This window comes from Mytilus trossulus, chromosome 1 (assembly GCF_036588685.1).
Source record: "Mytilus trossulus isolate FHL-02 chromosome 1, PNRI_Mtr1.1.1.hap1, whole genome shotgun sequence".
NCBI classification, from domain to species: domain Eukaryota; kingdom Metazoa; phylum Mollusca; class Bivalvia; order Mytilida; family Mytilidae; genus Mytilus; species Mytilus trossulus.
In genome coordinates this window covers 97,974,846-97,994,658 of record NC_086373.1, presented here as the reverse complement: position 1 = coordinate 97,994,658, position 19,813 = coordinate 97,974,846, and the positions used below count along the sequence as shown (strand labels likewise).

The following is a 19,813-nucleotide window of genomic DNA, read 5'->3' as shown; positions in this document are numbered from 1 at the left end:
TCATTTTTTTGTAAAATTGCGTCAAAAACTTCGTGTAGAAAAAAACTGTTTGTAAACATTACATTAATTTCTGGACCAATGGCCGGTCAAGCTATGAAAATACGGATTGTCAAACAGAAAATAGCCCATAAAACATGTTAAAAACAATCTTGATGCCCTTATAAACCATCTTTGAAGGCTAAATTAGTACTCAGCTGTCTAAAAAGGAATTTTATTACACAATAACTTTCCTATTTGAAAAATCCACAGGGGCCATAATGCGAAACTAAACTCCTAACTGTGTATTGCTACCTGACACTGTTGCATTTCCGTTAAACAATCATCACATTCAAAACGCAGACGATCCAAGACAGATTAAGAATAGTTAAACTGTCTGATTTATTCTTCCCAGTTACTTTATATTTGCTACATAAAATGAATTGTAATAGCATTTTATTAAGTACTTGGACGAGGAATCAGAAATTTCATCTGACAATGTTGACAAGAATGATGATGTAAAAGCGAAAAGCAGTGACGAGTTCAGATATGAAATGATTTCTGTATCTTCTTCATGGTAAGTCCTATATTTATTCTTATTGAAAGAATATGAATCTTACAAATTTGACAGTTCATACAAATTTGTCTTTTGAAATATTGGCCGCTGATCACATTATGACACACATCAATGACATACATGTAACTCTGTAAGCTGGATTCATAGCAAGTCAGTATTTAAAAAATCATTGGCACTGTAAACATACATTGTGAACAGATCATAAATCATGTTATGGAGTGGTATTTGCGAAAAATACCAGTCAAGGGGCTGTGAAATTTCCCAAGCCTGCAAGGCGATGGAAATCGGTCCCAAGACTCGTATTTTTCGCAAATACCACTCCATAACATGATATATCTGTTTAATTACACCGAATAGTTAAGGACTAAAATTCTCTGTACAGGTGAAGTTAATTTTTTTCTTTTACTTGTAAGCTGTAATTCATAAACATGTTTATGCATGTAATTATGCATGTAATTCAGGATTCATTGCCAGTCCGTATTGGAAATATTGGCCCTATATTCACATCATTGCCAGTCCGTATTGGAAATATTGGCCCTATATTCACATCTGATGTATGTAATACAGCATTCAGAACAAGTCTGTATTGAAAACGTTGGATTATTTAATAAAAGTGTTATGAACTGGCTGTTTCTGTATTGGCACTGGTATAGATTCTCGGTCAGCTGTATTGGCCCTCGACCCTACGGGTCTCGAGGCCAATACAGCAAACCTTGAATCTATACCAGTGCCAATACAGAAACAGCCAGTTAATAACACTATATTATATTGCCAATATTCTATTTAATATTTTTAATATCTAATATCCTGTAATTAGTTGGTCAACACTTTTATTCATTTCAGTGATTTTCTCGAAATTCAGTATAACAATATTGATTTAGGAATGGAGTATCTATGATAACAATAAAATGACCTTATATATATTTTAAATTAATTTCTCCATGTAAGTACCATAGGATTCTCTTCTAAACCAGAGAGTTTGAAGTAAATTCAATTACAGAAGATGCGATTGATTATGCCAATAATAATGGAAAAGAAGAGACAGTTAGACCAACAGTTCCTATAACTGATCTCCAGATTGTTTGCATTTTTTTGTGTATGTAATGGGATTATCCATTTTTTTCTGAAAATAAAATACAAGAAAAAGTACTGTAAAATTGGCCATTAGTGGCATTTTCTGACTTTCAGATTTTCCTTACTATTGCTACTCTTGTTTTAAATATCTGATTAACAGGAACAAAATGATTGATGAATGTAACAAGAATGCACACACTGAAATGTCTCCCCTTCTTTACTAACTATTGATATTATGTTGATAGTCCTAAATATACCCTTGTTCACTGAGCCATAAAATAAGGTCGAGGTCAAGTGAAAACTGGGGTCAAGGACATTGGCCATGTGACAGATGGAAACTTCGTAACATAAGGTATCTTATACAAGGTATAAAGCATCCATGTCTTCAACCTTCTAAAATATAAAACTTTCTTTACTATCCCGATGTCGAGCTCTCTCAGAAAAAAGTTGCAGGCTCAACAAAATTGCATCAAACAGTATAAAAGGTCTTTTATTCCTGTTTTCTCTAACGTTAAAAGTATAGTTTTTCTATACTTTAAATTTTATTTCCATTTTTTTTTGTGTCTATTATTCTCTATAATAAGACACCAGCTGTACACATTCAGTAGCAATTACAAAACATCAAATTACTTGATGTTCTCATTTAACATATAATAAAAGTAATTTTATAATTTTATAAATTTATTAAAATATTATAAAAATAAACAGACTATCAGGAATTAATAACCTTCATTCAGCGTTGTTTGTCGTTATGAAATTACATTTAAAGGAAGAGGTATGTATGATTAAAATTTAGTGCAGAACTTTCAGTTGTAATAACATGTCCAAATTGATTTGGCCAAACAAGAAATCTCATCAATTGTCCATGTAGATTAATGAGGTCAAGGTCAGATGAAACCTACCAGGTGGACATGTTCACCTTAAAATCATGTTATACACCAAATAAAGTCAAAGTGTTCCTTATGCATCTTAGAAACAAATCTAACCATGAAAAATTTACATCAACCCTAAATCATTTAATGAGTTCAAGGTCATATGAACCTTACCAGAAGGACAAGAGCACTTTATGTTATAAGCTTAATATAGTTGACCTTTTTCTTAAAATATCAAAAAAAACCACAAAATATTAATATTGACATATGCACCATATAAGTTAGGTTTTGGTCAAATCAAACCTGCCATATGATACTGCACACCTTAAAACCATCACAGAAACCAAATATAGTTGACCTATTGCTTATACCTGAAAAAAATAGATTTGACCTTTAATATATGTTTTACACTGACTATTGAATCACAAAAAAAATAATGTTAAAAAAAAATGCCAGACAGCCATTTACACATTCACAATCATTCCATACACAAATCATTCCTAGTTCTTATAGTATGAGAAAAAGACATAAACCTAAAAACTTAAAATTGACTAATGAGCCATGAAAATGAGTACAAGGTCAGTTGAACCCTGCAAAAAACAAAACACTGCATAAAATCACCAGAATGAAACTATGATTATGACCTTGACCTTCAAGCTCTATATTTTCTTGTCTTAAACACACTTTCAAGTGAAGGTGCTAAACAACTGAATAGAAAATTAAGTATCATATATATATATGGAAGTGTTTAACGACCTTGACTGGCTTTTCAGCCCTCGCACGGTCGGCTCGGTGCCCGAAGGCGTTTGGTGAGCTTTAAATATTCTGGTGCCATGGGTCAGGAGTAGTGGAGGTCGCAATATGGAGGCCGCCATCTTGGTTTTGGTGAGTAGATGTTGGTTTGTTTACTATTTTGGTCTTTATTCTTCACAACGGCTGCTTTCAGGGCCAGTTTGGTCAGCTTGGCAGCCCGCTAGCCTCGATGATGGAGTATTGGTAGATGAATCGTGGACGTAGTTCTAAAGATGACAGGAAGCGTTATCAGGACCAAAGCCGTTAGTCAGTGAAATGAAGGTCGTATCACCCAACGCCTAGGATACAGCCCTCGGACGTTAATCGGCATAACACTCCCCATGATACAATGGTTTTGGAGTGCATGTTAACGCGGGTACGCCACTACCACGTCTCTCTGTATGGCATGGATTGTTTTCTGTCATCTTAAGTAGTATATCGTTGACCATCTAACAATAAACCCTCATCGAAGATAGCGGGTAAAGGAGAGCTGACCCAGCACGTCCGTTCAGCTGTAATGACTGAGACGTGACTGAATGATGGATTGAGATCAAGTATCATATATAAGAATACTTTACCTTATATCACTAGATATTTGTTAACAATTTGCTTTGCATACTCTAGAGAGCCACTGGCTTGATAGATAAGGGATAAGTTGTAGGCTGCCTCTCTGCTTAAGTCATATTTACCCTAAAATATAAAACAAAAAGTTAGAATAATAAGTCACGAATATATGTTAGGGTACACCATATCATTGAAAAGCTATACAAAGTATTCATATTATAACTCTAAAAATATTGCTTCTTTTTTTTTAGGAACAAATACTGTGCAGTAAAATGTGAACATGACAATATTTGATGAATCAATCTGCTACTTTCACTATTCTAGTCTATTGGTAATTGTTTTGAAAAGTTTACTCAAATCAGTCACTTTTTATCTCAATTTTTTAATTGTTGCTAGGTGTTTTACATTAAAAATAGGTGATTTTTTTATTCACTACCTAGTTTGATTATGAAGTCATAGAAAATTCCTTAAGTATAACACTATAATTGATGTACATTACAACATTTTAAACTTCCACTGGACATTAAACAAGCAAAAATAAATCCACCTAAATTCACAAAAGATACATCTGGAAATGACCTTCATACTCTCTCTGAGTACTCAGATTTCCTCAATGATGAAAACTGATTGCAACGAAATAGCAAAATAGCGTTGAAAGTGGCTTTAAACACTAATTAATTAATTAATCAATTGTTAAGATTACTTACATCAGGGTGGTCTTCAATAGGGGTCATTCCTAATACTTTCTTATAATAATGTACTGCTGCATATGAGAGTCCTGAAAGTAATGGTAAAAACAAATTATCTTATTCTTTTCAAATTTAAATAAAATATTTGTTAAATGCTAGATAACAACATAGTTTTGTCTAACTTTCAATTCATTTTCGAATTTAAAGATCAATAGCTGCAAACCAACAGATATACAATGTTGATACAATAACAGCAAGACTAAATAAGCTTAAACACACCACACATTCATATCATAGATAAACAACATTTATATTGAAAGGAGTTGATCAATTTATTGTGAATTGTTTATCCATTATTATAAATAGAAAGAAATCAGTGATAACAAAAGACCATGTAAATGTTTTCCTAAATCAATAACCAACTACAAAGATGGTAAACCAATATCATATCATAAAATGTCAGAACTATTCTGGTAGAACAAGATCACATTTCATTATAATCTCAAGATAATTAAAGTTACATGATAAATTATTCCATTATTTCTGAACTTCACAGATAGTTCAAAATCATCTAGATTACTTTTGACTATAAATAGTTTATTATGCATTCTCATCATGATATTTGATATCTATTTCAGATAGTCAGTGGAAATAATTTCCTCTTCTGTTAAAAAGATTAACATAAAAATCAATATAGAATTCTTATTTTCAGGCAACCTGAACATTTTTCATAGGCTGAAGAAAGTGAACACAGCATGGAATTGAACTATGTTATCAATGTTCTGCTAAATGCCCAAACTTTGCTTATCAGTACATAGAAATGGAATTGAAAAAAACTATTAAAACTTCATACAAGTTACAACTGCAAATGATTTATTATTATTATTATTTTTTTTTTCAATCTTTGAATAAAATTTATAAATAAAAATTTATTTTCATTTTTGTTGTATTACAATTTTGATTCTTTTATAAATAATAAACAAGTATTAACAATCGTTCTAACTTTAAGTGATATTTATTGATTTACTATTTTTATATCTAATACTCTATATTTGGTTTGTACTTTTATCTGTAATTTTGTTATTATTTCATTAGAACTACTAGAGCATCTCCTCTGCCTATCAAAAGTACTTTGTAGATGGATTTACGTAAGAGCTCTTCTTTCCATATCACATTTTACAATCTGTTTATATTACAAATTTGTTTACACATGCCAATGCATTATTAAAATATGCTTACACTAAAGAACTTTAAAGTTTTTTTTATCAATTACAATTCATTCCATTCTAATGTAATCCATTGCACAAAATTGAATCAATTATTTCTTGTCACACTTTTAAGTGACTTAAAACTTTTTCTCTAATACTATCTGCTGAACATTGACCTCTGACACAATTATTATTATAAGGGTTTCTAAAGAAACTCATAAAATAACTGATGAAATTTGTTTGAGTTGACAAATTTTGTCTAAAACATACAAGTTATTCATATAATACAAATAAGTCTCAGTGACTTTGACCTCTGACCTCTAGGTCTGTCACAGATATTAAATAGAATTAATTTCCAAATGGGAAAAGGGAAACCTTATCATCAAATTGTTAAAGTTTAAAAGTAAATGGTTACCTTATTTTGTTCATCAGACATATTGAAAAATCTATATATTTTTTTTCATTATCATTTTGCATTTTCATTATGCATTTTAATAACTTAAGGGGGCTCGCGGGTCTAAATCATTTTTTTAATTTAATATAAGATTTCGCTATATTTTTCTATAAATGAACTTTATCTTATAACTAATAGAAAAATGAAATAAAAAAATGGGGTCACCGTCCATTTATGCTCACAATCTGCCTTCGAAATAAGCATACATTTTTGTAAAAGTACTTATTTTCTGTTGAACTGATAGGATAAAAAGAGGTAATATCGAAATAAAAAAATAACTAAATTACAGAAATCGCTGAAATTTTACAATTATTTAGTCTATGTACAGCTTATTCGAAAACAACAATAAAAAATATAGGTCACCGATGAGTTAAAAAAGATATTTCAATTTTAATGCAAAAAAATGGCATTTTTGCACCAAAGGGAGATAATTTGGAGCTTTTTCAATTATATCTACATTTTAAAAATCACGTGGGGCCAACACGAATTGATTTTTTGGAATAATTTTTGTACCATATGATAAAGTAACAACTACTTAAGGTAATTAATCAAATTTGTAATGAAAAATAAATGTTTCTTTTTTTTCTGAAAATTTATACCCGCGAGCCTCCTTAACCTTTAGCCTGTCACCTTGAAATACATAGCACCAAGGAGGTTATATTAGAAGGAGAGAGGACGAAAGACGATAATTACACATAAAATGTTACCGACTTTTCTGTTAGTGGGTGTTAATTAGATGAGATCAACCCTGTCACAGAGGGAGATTTTGTCCTAATTACATACCCGAGTAAGAACGGAAACACCCGAATTGTCATAAACTGACCCAGAGACACGGATATACAATTATTGAAATGTTAATCTGATTTTTTGTGATATTTTTTATTAAATAATTAAAAATTAAATGTTTTTGTAAAAGAAAACTTATAACCAATAGAAATAAAACGAAAATCCATCTCATTGCTGTCAATGTTAATATCAACAGTAATAACAGAAAGTCACTTTTACGTTGTTCCCAATAGATTTCTCTGTGTTTCAATTGCAAATATTCCTTCCAGTCGTTACCGGTCACCGTAACTTAAGTAATTTGCATATTCGTATATTTTCTATGATTATTACCTGCCAAATCTCATAAGCAGAAATTGACAGGTGAAGCTAAAATCTTTGTTTAAAGCAATGTACTGTTGAATAAAAATCACTCACTAACTTTCCTTTAAACCCTCATAACTTTGTCATTTCTTTATCTTTTTTCACCGTAGACAGACAATTGATTTTGAAATTGCGCGTCCGATCTTTTTACATATCATAAACACCTATACACTGCATTGTTACCGAAAATACACCTGAACTTTTATGATCCAGTCACTGAAAACAATCACGTGACATATGCGATTTATCTAATAGCCCGAACTACTCGCGGTAACAGCCCAGTTACCCGGTACATCAGAGGGCCATGTCAAGTGGGTGATAAACATGTCGGTTTCTTTATAATTTAACTATTTTTCTCTGATCGAACTGCTATCCTGGGGATGCTAATTTTATATCAAGCAGAGTGTTCACTCTCCTTCTAATATAACCTCCTTGATAGCACTAAATCTCTCCTCTGACCATGAACTGAAGTGTGAACTAATGTGGATGCATAACTAACCAAAGGCTGTCAGAGCAACAGCAAACCAGATGTTTTAGTTTATTTGTGTCCTGGCAGTTTTCAATATGACATGGACCATAACTCCTGGACAGTAAAAGTGACAATCATCAATATTCCAATTTGTCATCAGTAGCAACATATCAAAATTTGTAAAAAAAAAAGAACACAACTAGAAAGACTATTTTTCAATCTTCCAAGAACAATAACTCCTGAATGGCGAAAGTGAAAATCAACAATATCGTTCTTGACCTTTATTTTGTCATCAGTAACAAACAACATTTCAATATTGGAAAAGCTTTGGTTGAATGGTTTAAGCATGATGGAAGCAAAGACATGACTGGAAAGACCATTTTTCAATCTTTCAAGAACCATAATTCCTCAACAGTGAAAGTGAAAATCATTATATTGAACTTGACCCCCATTTTTCATCAGTAACAAAGGAGTAGGTCCGGTAAGGACCGATTTTGGCCTCAAATTTCAGGTTCATCTGTCGAAAGATTTTGACCACTTATTAAACACTTAAGTGTCTATTTCATTTAAATCAATTAGTTTATGTGACTGAATTGGTAATTAAAATCAATCCGATTCAAGCTCAAATATGAAAAATCTACCAAATATGCCGAAAAATGTCACTTTTCAGATGGTTTTTGGTCAAAAATAAAAAGTGGCTGCATCTGTGTTCATCCTCAACCTATATATATGTTATGCTTTATCACAAAATACAACTTGCATTTTAATATTAAGGATGAACACGAATGCGGCCACTTTAGTTTTACACGAAAACCGTCTACAATTTAACTAAAATGCTAGAATTGTGAAGATTTCTGTAATTTAGCATGACTTTGTGGTGCTAGTACCCGATATAAGTGCATTATATTGTCAAAAAACAGCCCATTTTTATGTAGCAGAAGCAATATACTGTAAAATAAATAATTAAAAGTGTACATTTTAATAATTTTGTAAAACTGCTATATTTTGGGGCCGTCAAGGGGTCTTACTGGACCTAGTCCTTTAAAAAGCTTTGGTTGAATGGTTCATAAGTAAATGCTTGGACATTGTTTGACAGCCACCCACCCACTGTACATCCCCAAATCAATAACCTTTTTTTTTAAAGAAATCTGGTAAAAAAATCTATAATCAAACATACATTTAATATCCACATCCATGATATGAAAACACATTTATTGTAGGTGGAGCCTACAAATCTTCCTTATCATTTACTAGCACATGATTTAAGATTTGTTTTATACTGGGGACTCATTAATATTAGTATGATACCATTTTTTGAGGATTTCATTGTAACAGGGGAACTATGAATTTAAATATTTAATGAATTACAAATTTTGTAAATGAATGTATACAGACTGTGCCAATACCACAAAAATAAATATCCACAAAAACAAAACTTTTCCTTTATCCTTTTTCAAACTTTATTTCAAGTGTTATCATGCTGGTTAGAAAATTTGCATATGCAATAAATTTGGAAAGGAAGCATCCAAGGACAAAAATTCATACAAGATAATTTGTCAATATATCACAATGCCATTTGGACACTAAATGAACTGTAAAATCTGGGCTCATTTGTTTATATGTCTCATATTTTTAAAAATTCACATTATGATAAAAAATTGAAAAGTTTCAACTGATGTGACCACAATTTCATTATTGTTCTTGGTAAATTACAGTAAACCAAAACAGGACAAAATATATAATGCCAAAACAGTTTAATATTTACCACTTTACAAGTTTTCAGGAGGAATAATTATTTTTCCAAAACATTGTTACTTCTGAAACAGGCATATGACATTTACACCAATTTTTAAATTTTAGATCTTTCATTTGCATAACATAACATATGTGCAACTGTCTAATGGTAGGTGTTTATAAGGATAAATAAAAAAAACATTCACCTGTAATTTACACAAATCAGCGCAAATGAAAACATAAAATCAGGACAAGTGAAAGAAAAATCAGCTTAAATAAAATGCAGATCGGCACAAATGCAAAACACTGACTGAAACACTACTTTTTAAGTAAAGACTGCAAGTATCATTTCAGCTAAGTAATGTCTATATGCCTAAAGGACATATGTAAGGTGAGCTGATGAAAACTGTTGGCTAGAAAATATGACGGTCATTATGTGACTAATTGGTAGGGTATTGACAAATAACAAATAACATGTAGTTGAGACTTCTGTAAATGATGAAATTATTGGAAGGTTTTAATCTATGCCAATAATAAGAACTTGCATTCTGATACTTATACATATATTAACATGCAGACTTTCTGAAAAATAATTAATGTCACATTTTTGTCTGTCTTCAAAATTTGCAATAAAAACTGCCCATAAAAATTTCTGATTTTTTAATAAATGATCCTCATGCAACACCAAGTCGTCCTGAATATGCATGAAATATTTGCCACTGGACATTAAGAAACCAACAATCAATCAATCATGCAACACCATATCAAATATTATTCTAATGCAATTATTTTGTATCAATGATTCTGATTGGATGTCAGAAAGCGTAAAATTCTCTTGTCTTTGTTGTCTGTAACAATGGAAGCCAACATTTTGAATTGCAGAATGCATTGACATGTTTTTTCTACAATAATAAGCAAAAACCAAATGCTCTGTAAGGCGCAGCTTTATAGCACTGCAGAAATCGAAACCCTGAACATTTGGGGCAAGAATGGACACAACATTTAAGCTTGATACCGCTCTGAATTTAGATTGTGATTAAATAGTTGACACAGCAAAGGTTTCTGATACAGAATGAATGTGGTCTAATGAACTTGAAATTTTTTTTTTGCTTTAGAGCAATAAACTTTGCTGTTGAATAAATATTTGAAGTAAAAATCTTTTTAGTTTCTGAAATCTGAAATGAGAAAAAATGTACACCCCCACTCCCAAATTTTTTTTCACCTCCCCCCATTCCCTATTCCAAAAAAAATCTCAATTCAAATTTCTAATGGAGCTGGCAACAATTACTACTCATTTAAATACATCATGGTTAAAATTAATATTAACTCACAGTAACTTTTAAAATACATTTACAGCTACACATCTCAAGACAATCATCATTTCTAAATACATACTTTCTAATCAGTGTAAGGGAGGTAATCAAGTAATCAAACATATATATAACATAAAATAAGACATAAGACATAAGACATTTTATTTCACTAAAGCCCCCACATGGGGTATGTTAGTACAACATTTTTTAACAAACTATAAAAGTATGAACATATTTACATATTTACTTTAGAACATGGTTAACAAAGGTGCAATAATAGTATATATAATTAATACAGATATTTGACAGGAAGTACAAAATATAGTAACATGATTAAGCACATGTATTAAAAGGTTTTAATAACACTTTTACAAAATTTTGCTATTCCAGTAAGTATGAATAAATCTGATGTATTCATCAATTCTTTAAATTTTAAAACATTTGGGTTTTTACATATATCTAAAGGGAAAAACAGTATTACAGTGTTCTTTAAATTTAAATTGGATTACCTCCCTTTCACTGCTTTCAAATTTTCTAAATTGTCCTTTAACCAGAAAACCCTTGTTTTCCACCTTTTTTGCCCCTAATTACTTAATGATTTGAGCCATAATACCCACCTCCTAACCATCCCTTTGCAGTATGGAAACTTGTGGTATAATTTCAGGGAGATTTATACATATAAAAGTTATAGACTGAAAACTACAAAAATGCTTATTTGGGCCCCTTTTTGACCCCTTACTTATTGAAACCCCCTTGAAGCAAGAACCCCAAAACTCAATTCCAGCCTTTCCTTTCTAGTAAGAAAACTTGTAGTATAATTTCAGAGAGATCCATACACTTCAACACAATTTATTATCTGTAAACTAGAAAAAATGCTTTTTTTTGGACCTTTTTCGGCCCCTTATTTCTTAATGTTCAGGGATATTAACCCAAAACTGAATCAAAGCCTTCCTTTTGTTATAAGGAACCTTGTGGTACAATGTCAGAGAGATCCATACAGTTATACATAAGTTATTGTCTCAAAATTACAACAAGAGTGCACACACTGAAATGTCTCGCCTTCTTTACTTATCATTGATATTATGTTGATAGTCCTAAGTACAAGCTTTATTAAAAACTGTCACATAAACTTAACATTAACCAAGATAACTAAACAAAGACCAATGAACCATGAAAATGAGGTCAAGGTCAGATGAACCATGCCAAGCAGACATGTACAGCTAACAATGCTTCCATACAACAAATATGGTTGACCTATTACTTATAGTTTAAGGAAAATAGACCAAAACACAAAAACTTAACACTGAGCAATGAACTGTGAAAATGAGGTCATGGTCAACTAAAACCTGCACGACTGACATATAGATCATACAATATTTCCATACACAAAATATAGTTGACCTATAGCATATAGTATTAGATAAAAAGACCAAAACTCAAAAACTGAACTTTGACCACTCATTTAACCATTAAAATGAGGTCAAGGTCAGATGACATCTGCCCGCTAGACATGTACACCTTCCAATCATTCCATACAACAAATATAGTAGATCTATTGCATAAAGTATGAGAAAAACAGACCAAAACATAAAGACTTAACTATAACCACTGAACCATGAAAATGAGGTCAAGGACATTTGACATGTGACCTACGGAAACTTCGTAACATGAGGCATCTATATACAAAGTATGAAGCATCCAGGTCTCTCACTTTCTAAAATATAAAGCTTTTAAAAAGTTAGCTAACGCAGCCGCCACCGCTGCCCGATCACTATCCCTATGTCGAGCTTTCTGCATCAAACGTGACAGGCTCGACAAAAATCCTAGTTTTTGCCTCTTTTTGGCCCTTAATTCCTAGACTGTTTGCCCCATAACCTTCAAAATTAATCCCAATCTTCAACCTAATGGTATTGAACATTGTGGTACAATTTCAGAGCAATTTGAAACACTTATACACAACTTATTGTCCTGAAACTAGATAAATGCTTAATTTGGGCCTCTTTGGGCCCCTAATTCCTAAACTGTTCGGACCATAACACCAAAAATCAATCCCACCCTTTCTTTTGTGGTGATAAACATTGTGTTAAAATTTTTTTGAATTCTATTCACTGATACTTAAGTTATTATCCGGAAATCATTAGTCTTCTGACAACGCTGACAACGCTGACAATGCGGACGACACGGACGCCAACAAGGACAATGTGATACTAATATACGACCAATTTTTTCTTTTTTTTTTAGATCGTATAAAAACACAGATGTTGCACCTACAAATCTTTTGATCAAATTTCATTACATCCTGTAGAGGCCAAGAAGCCAATAAACACCTGGTGTTTATGTTTAATGCCGGAAGCATACTTATAAAATCACCTAGTTTAGGGACCAAAGAAGATAACATCTTTTCCCGGAACATCTTAATGAAAATTTTTGAAGTAATGATTGAAATTTATTGTGAATTTGTTTTGCGTTAGAAAAGAGCTCACTGTATTTTATTTGAAGCTTTGCGGACATCCACCAGTAATTTTACTGTCACAAATACCTGTTTACCTGTCTCTCCTATACGTCGCCAGGTAAACTAAATCTGCGACAGTAATAGTACTGATGGACGTTGGCAAAGCTTCAAATACAATACAGCTATCTCTTAAATCTTTAACTAAAGAATAGATATTAATGCTGATGCTATAGGAGTTATACAATATTTTATGATTATGGCCTGTTATCTTTTTCTTGCATGAATAAACATTCCTTGTATCACGAAAAAGTGATACGAAAATCTGCATAAATTTGATTGGTACATCCAGGCTCAGAAGACAACATTGCTGCATTTCATTAGGTCAATTATAAATTTCAAAGGTTAAGACGATTTAAATTTCTCCATGGCAACAGATATATGTGATTTCTTCAATGATATACAAAACACTCACACACTACACCTGAAAATCTCCCCTTAATCAAATTTTATTACATTCTGAAGAGTACATAAAGTCTTTTAAAAAATGTATAATGTCAAAGTTTGACAGAGGAAAAGGACATCTGATATCATACTGGAATGTGCAACAGGCTAGATCAACATTTTGTGGAATTTTGAATTTTTACACATTGAAAGTGTTGACCATAAAAGAATTTTGAATAGTAATTATAAACTTGTGGAGGGCTATTTTTTTTTATAATATTGGAATTAAATAACTCCAGTTGATATCAAGCGATATCCCATTCTCACTTGTTACTACTTACATGCTTTTGTAGCAAGAGAAACAATAACATTATTATTAAAGAAACCTACCTAACATGTGTAATGCTCTACCAATATTGTAATATGGTTCCTGAGTTTCACCTCTCAATTCCAAATAATGATTCAGAAATGCCAGACCCTGCAAATTATTAAATTACTTAACTTTCAACTTTAAATTAAACTATAACAATCTATATGGAAGTATTATAACATAAAAAAAAATGTGAAAAATGCAAAATGGACAAAAATAAATTGCAATCTTTTTATGTCTCAGCCTCAATTATGAATATGTCAATATCTTTTTTCTAAAAATAGAAAATCGTTTGCTGGAAAATCCACTGCAAAATATAATGATCACCTGCCTCATCAGTAAGAGAAGATTAAATTGAGCATGTGGCGTGAAAGTTAAACACTAACAAGCTCAAAGAATATTGAGGTGCAGTTTAAGTGAGTTATTTTTCATTATTTAAATATAAACAAATACGGCGAAAAAAGGAACAAAAAGAAGTTGTACATGTGTATTTGATAAGCATACTGATTGAAATAAATAATTCTTGGTCTCTCCTTGGCAAAGGGAGATAACTCAAATGCACTTATTTTTAATGTGGTATCAATTCACACAGTTGGTGTTTTTCATTAATAAACTCATATCTTCACAGATTTTTTGCATGAACAAGAATATATACCATAGTAACAAATGATCCTTTAAATATATTTCATAGAAAGCATTCTAATAAATAAATGTCTTTGAAGGAAGAAATTAATTCCAATCTCAGTTAACACTAAAACTATCCCATAAAATAAGAATATATGTCATGGTTACTCAAGCACACCATCACATAATCATATCTATTTAACTGCAAACCCTGAATTGAAGTTTCCTTTTAATATTTTTCACTATAAGATTATCATGTGTACTAAGTTTGATGGGGCCTTGATGGCCAAGTAGTCTCAGCAGTCGAAATCCTATCAATACTGAGGGACTTAGTTTGAATCCCACATATGGCATCGTGTAACAGAATATTTAATACAATTACTTTTCAATAAAAGATGTGCTTACCTGTGTTAAAAGGAAATGTTTTTTAGCAGAGAACTTTTGTCCTGCAAGATGGATGAATGTTATTCCTATACACAGACTGACCAATGGATTGTCTGGCCACGCTCTCATTACTGCTACATATTCACCTGACAAAATAAATTATAATACAAATCAAGCTTCCCAAAGAATAAGTATAACAGAAAATATGAGAGACATAATAAAACAAACAAGTGAAACTGCGAGTGGATAATATAAATAGTGTAAAAATATGCAAGTGTTCGGTAAACAGGAAGTTGTCGAGTGATGAATCTGAAAACGCATCACACAGTATAGCTGACTTATATAAATTCTGAAACCAAATTTCAGAAATCCATGAATTGTAGTTCCTAAGAAAAATGTGACGAAAATTTTCAACTTGGCTATCACGTGTAAAATCATACAAGTGTTCGGTAAACAGGAAGTTGTCAAGTGATCAATCTGAAAACGCATCACACAGTATAGCTGACTTAGATAAACCCTGAAACCAAATTTCAGAAATCCTTGTATTGTAGTTCCTGAGAAAAAATATTCATGGGACGGACAGACTGACTGACGGACTGACGGAAGGACAAATAGAGGAAAAACAGTATACCTCCCTTTTTTAAAGCGGGGGTATAATAATAACTTTTCATTCATTAGTACAAGGTTTATCTGCTTATGACTTTATTACAAACTTTGCTAAAGAATATTTACACCTTATTACTAACCTAAAGCATACATATATGTTCCAGATATTGAGGCATTATGACCATTTAACAAAGCCACTGGTATATGATCTGGATTCTACAAACAAAATAAAATTATATTGATTAATTTAGACAAAGGATCAGAATTTTTTTTAAAAGAATTATTGTAACTTTCCAAGAATTAGGAATCTGAATTAATTTTTAAGATAATCCCAGAGGTTTGAATAGAAATGATAACATGAGATTCTGCAACCATACCTGCAAACATTTGTGACACAATAGCTTGCATTACTAAACAATCTAAACTAAATGACAAAAATTAAGAAATTGTAAATAAACAACTTAGTTTGAGAAAAATTTATAATCTGTGTTGTTAACAACCAATTTGACACTATTTGGGTTCAATATCTGACTCATATACTAATTGTTTATTTCTTTTCTTTAAAAAAGATGACTTATGACAGAAAGCCAGTACAATCATTTCTCAATGTGTGCTCTCATACAACACTGAAAGAGTATGGAACAGTTTTTGTGGGAACAAAAATATGGATATCCTTAATATACCGGTACCTTTATAGATCTTTATAATTTAGAGAAGTGTATAGCAGTAAGAAACAATAAACATGAGAATTTCTACAAATTGTGGATTCAATTTACTCATTTGTTCGATTGTAATCAAAGTCCTATTATAATCCATATGTGACAAACATGATAGAATATTGATTTGTGAACTAACATCAAAAATATTCATCAGAACATTATATTTATTTTATTTTCTTTTTTTTTATTTATTAACTTGATGTTTTCATTACTAATAAATGTACAGATTTCAATAAAAAATGAAAAAAAAAAAAAAAAAATTGAACTATACCTGTATTAGATATCTGAGGGAAAATTTATTATGTCTGCTTTCTGTGCTGATCAACAAACACTGATTTAATAAATTCCATACTTGATTATTATCTGGATCCTAAAAAAAAAGATTAAAAATGATCAACTCGGTTAAATCACTGGAAATTTTCATTATGAAGAATTTAGTAAGCTGCTTTTAAATAAGTTCAAAATTAAGAAGTAAATAAACTATTGCTATCAGCATAGACATCGATTTCAGATTTGATGTGAATGAAGTTTAACAAGATCGTATTCATGTTTGGAGTCAGTTATACTTTGGGTACCAATTTTTGTGGATTGAGGAAATTTGATCTTATTGGATATTTGATTTAGTTGTTTTGTCAAAAATTTGTTTGTTTAACAATTTAAAATTGCCCTCTGTACTTAAAGTTTTATAAAATAGCTTATACAAACCTTATAACACAAATCTCTTATAAAACTGAAGGCAAATTTTCCATTTTTTGTCAGTAAACAAGCTAGGAAACACATGAACTCTGCTTGCTGAAATAGAACCACAAAAACTAAGCTGTAAACAATTCTTTGCTTACAGTGTATGAACACTTACACTTCCTTTATTTAATTCACTTCTTCAAACAATAAAATTCTGTATTCAAAACAACTTTATTCCCTTAATACTTGTAACATTAATTTATATGGTAACATATCATAGAAATTCTATTTCTCTGTAAGACATAATTATGTAAGTTGGAAAACAAATATTAAAATTGAGAATGGAAATGGGGAATGTGTCAAAGAGACAACAACCCGACCAAATAAAAAAACAACAGCAGAAGGTCACCAACAGGTCTTCAATGTAGCGAGAAATTCCCGCACCCGGGGGCGTCCTTCAGCTGGCCCCTAAACAAATATTTACTAGTTCAGTGATAATGAACGCCATACTAATTTCCAAATTGTACACAAGAAACTAAAATTAAAATAATACAAGACTAACAAAGGCCAGAGTCTCCTGACTTGGGACAGGCTCAAAAATGTGGCGGGGTTAAACATGTTTGTGAGATCTCAACCCTCCCCCTATACCTCTAACCAATGTAGAAAAGTAAACGCATAACAATACGCACATTAAAATTCAGTTCAAGAGAAGTCAGAGTCTGATGTCAGAAGATGTAACCAAAGAAAATAAACAAAATGACAATAATACATAAATAACAACAGACTACTAGCAGTTAACTGACATGCCAGCTCCAGACTTCAATTAAACTGACTGAAAGATAATGATTTCATCATTAACATCAGGCACAATCCTACCCGTTAGGGGTTAATCTTTATTTACTCTAGTTTGTAAACGTAAAAAATAACTAAGAACTTAAAGACTTGGATTTGTTAAATGTCAACACTTACCTTAGATTTTCTGACATCATCCAAAATGTAAGGACAATTCATTGCAAATACTGATAATTCAAGTAAATCATCATAACGCTTTAAACCATGTAATGTTTCATAAACCTATAAAGATATATGGAGAGTTACTTATTAATAGAACAAGGAAATGGCTGTGTACTTTTCCAATATAGGATCTTTTAAACATCACATACACATAATAAAAATGTATGATGAGAAGTACTGACTGTTGGAAAGCCTATATTGTCTAAATAACTTGCAAAATCTAAAAATTTAAATACTAGATAAATAGTTATCTTTCAAAATTGTTTTGTAGGAAAACAGAACATGTTTTAGGAAAAAACACTATGTTTAACCAATAAACAAATATGTGTGGTAAAGAGAAGGATACATTTTGAATATAAACAAGAATATGTCCCCAGTACACGGATTCCCAATCCGCACTATAATTTTCTATGTTCAGTGGACAGTGGAAATGGGGAAAAATCTCTAATTTGGAATAAAAATTAGAAAGATAATATCATAGGGAACATACTAAATTTAAAGTTGATTGGACTTCAACTTCACCAAAAACCACCTTGACCAAAAACTTTAACCTAAAGATGACAGACGGAGAAACGTACGGTAAGCAAAGACCAGATAACATAATGCCTATAAATGGGGCATAAAAAGAATATAAAACACCCAATAACTACTGCTCACTCATTATACCATGCTATAAGTATAATATTTCTGGTAAACATGAAGTTGAACTGCAATGGATGTTTAAATGTATCCCACAGCAAAGCATGCTGACATGAATGTTTCAACCAAATGTTAGTGTGCTCTGGTTTCTTGTTCTTGAGAAAAACCTGACAATTTTTTCATACATGGGCAATATGATTAAGAGTAATTTTAAAGTTCTTGGTAAATAGGAAGATGATAGGCAATAAGAACAAAAAATGTATTATATGGTATAGAATGAGTACATGAGCCCTCATTTCAAATTTTAGGAAGCCTTGATTTGTAGTTCACAAATAAAGATTTCACAAAGAATTCATGTGACGGATTTAAAAGGGGTTAAACAGTATACTGGAGTCGTTTATCCACTATTTTCTAAAAGTATGAACAAAAGGTGATGTGGGAATATACATCAATGATGCAGAAAAATGAATGACAAAAATACTCAAAAGATTTATAGAGGTCAACATCTAGATCATTGACTTTGTCAAAGATGTTGAAAGATATGATTAAACTTTAAATCTTCGTCAAACACAACTTACTTTTACAAACACATCCCAGATATCATCGACTGATAACTCTGTCTTCAATGCACCTGGAAAATGTCACATTTACATTTGAAATAAGATGTTCATATTTATATTAATTGTAGATAATATTATATTATAAACTGTTATCACAGAGATATGTCTAGCCTTTTTGTAATTTTGATTATGCAAATGTTGAAATCAAAATAGCAATACTTTAACATCTTACACAAGTTATGCAAATATTCAAAGTCAAAGAACCATGACCTAATTACATGGCTAAAAAATCTCCATGTGAATGAGATGTGCCAATGCTAATATAACTGCATACCCAATTACCATTGACTCATTATAAGTAGTTCCCAAACCTAAATACAAACATAAACTTGTAAACTATGTAAAAGTTTCAAGGTCAATGAACCATGAGGAGGGGGATGGGGCTAAACAATCTC

The 19,813-nt window shown here is 31.3% G+C and overlaps 1 protein-coding gene across 1 annotated transcript in view; it reads right to left on the bottom strand.

The window, feature by feature from the left end:
* The window catches only part of LOC134692584 (general transcription factor 3C polypeptide 3-like), a 48,583-nt gene that overhangs the window by 5,851 nt on the left and 22,919 nt on the right, over positions 1 to 19,813 (bottom strand). The window contains exons 18-26 of the mRNA XM_063553045.1: positions 19,377 to 19,429; positions 18,115 to 18,219; positions 17,170 to 17,256; positions 16,736 to 16,834; positions 15,886 to 15,961; positions 15,161 to 15,285; positions 14,152 to 14,239; positions 4,563 to 4,633; positions 3,870 to 3,981 (exon numbers count right to left, since the gene is read on the bottom strand). Of these exons, the coding sequence (XP_063409115.1) occupies positions 3,871 to 3,981; positions 4,563 to 4,633; positions 14,152 to 14,239; positions 15,161 to 15,285; positions 15,886 to 15,961; positions 16,736 to 16,834; positions 17,170 to 17,256; positions 18,115 to 18,219; positions 19,377 to 19,429 (815 nt within the window). The 3' untranslated portion in view covers position 3,870. The remainder of the gene's footprint in view (positions 1 to 3,869; positions 3,982 to 4,562; positions 4,634 to 14,151; positions 14,240 to 15,160; positions 15,286 to 15,885; positions 15,962 to 16,735; positions 16,835 to 17,169; positions 17,257 to 18,114; positions 18,220 to 19,376; positions 19,430 to 19,813) is intronic.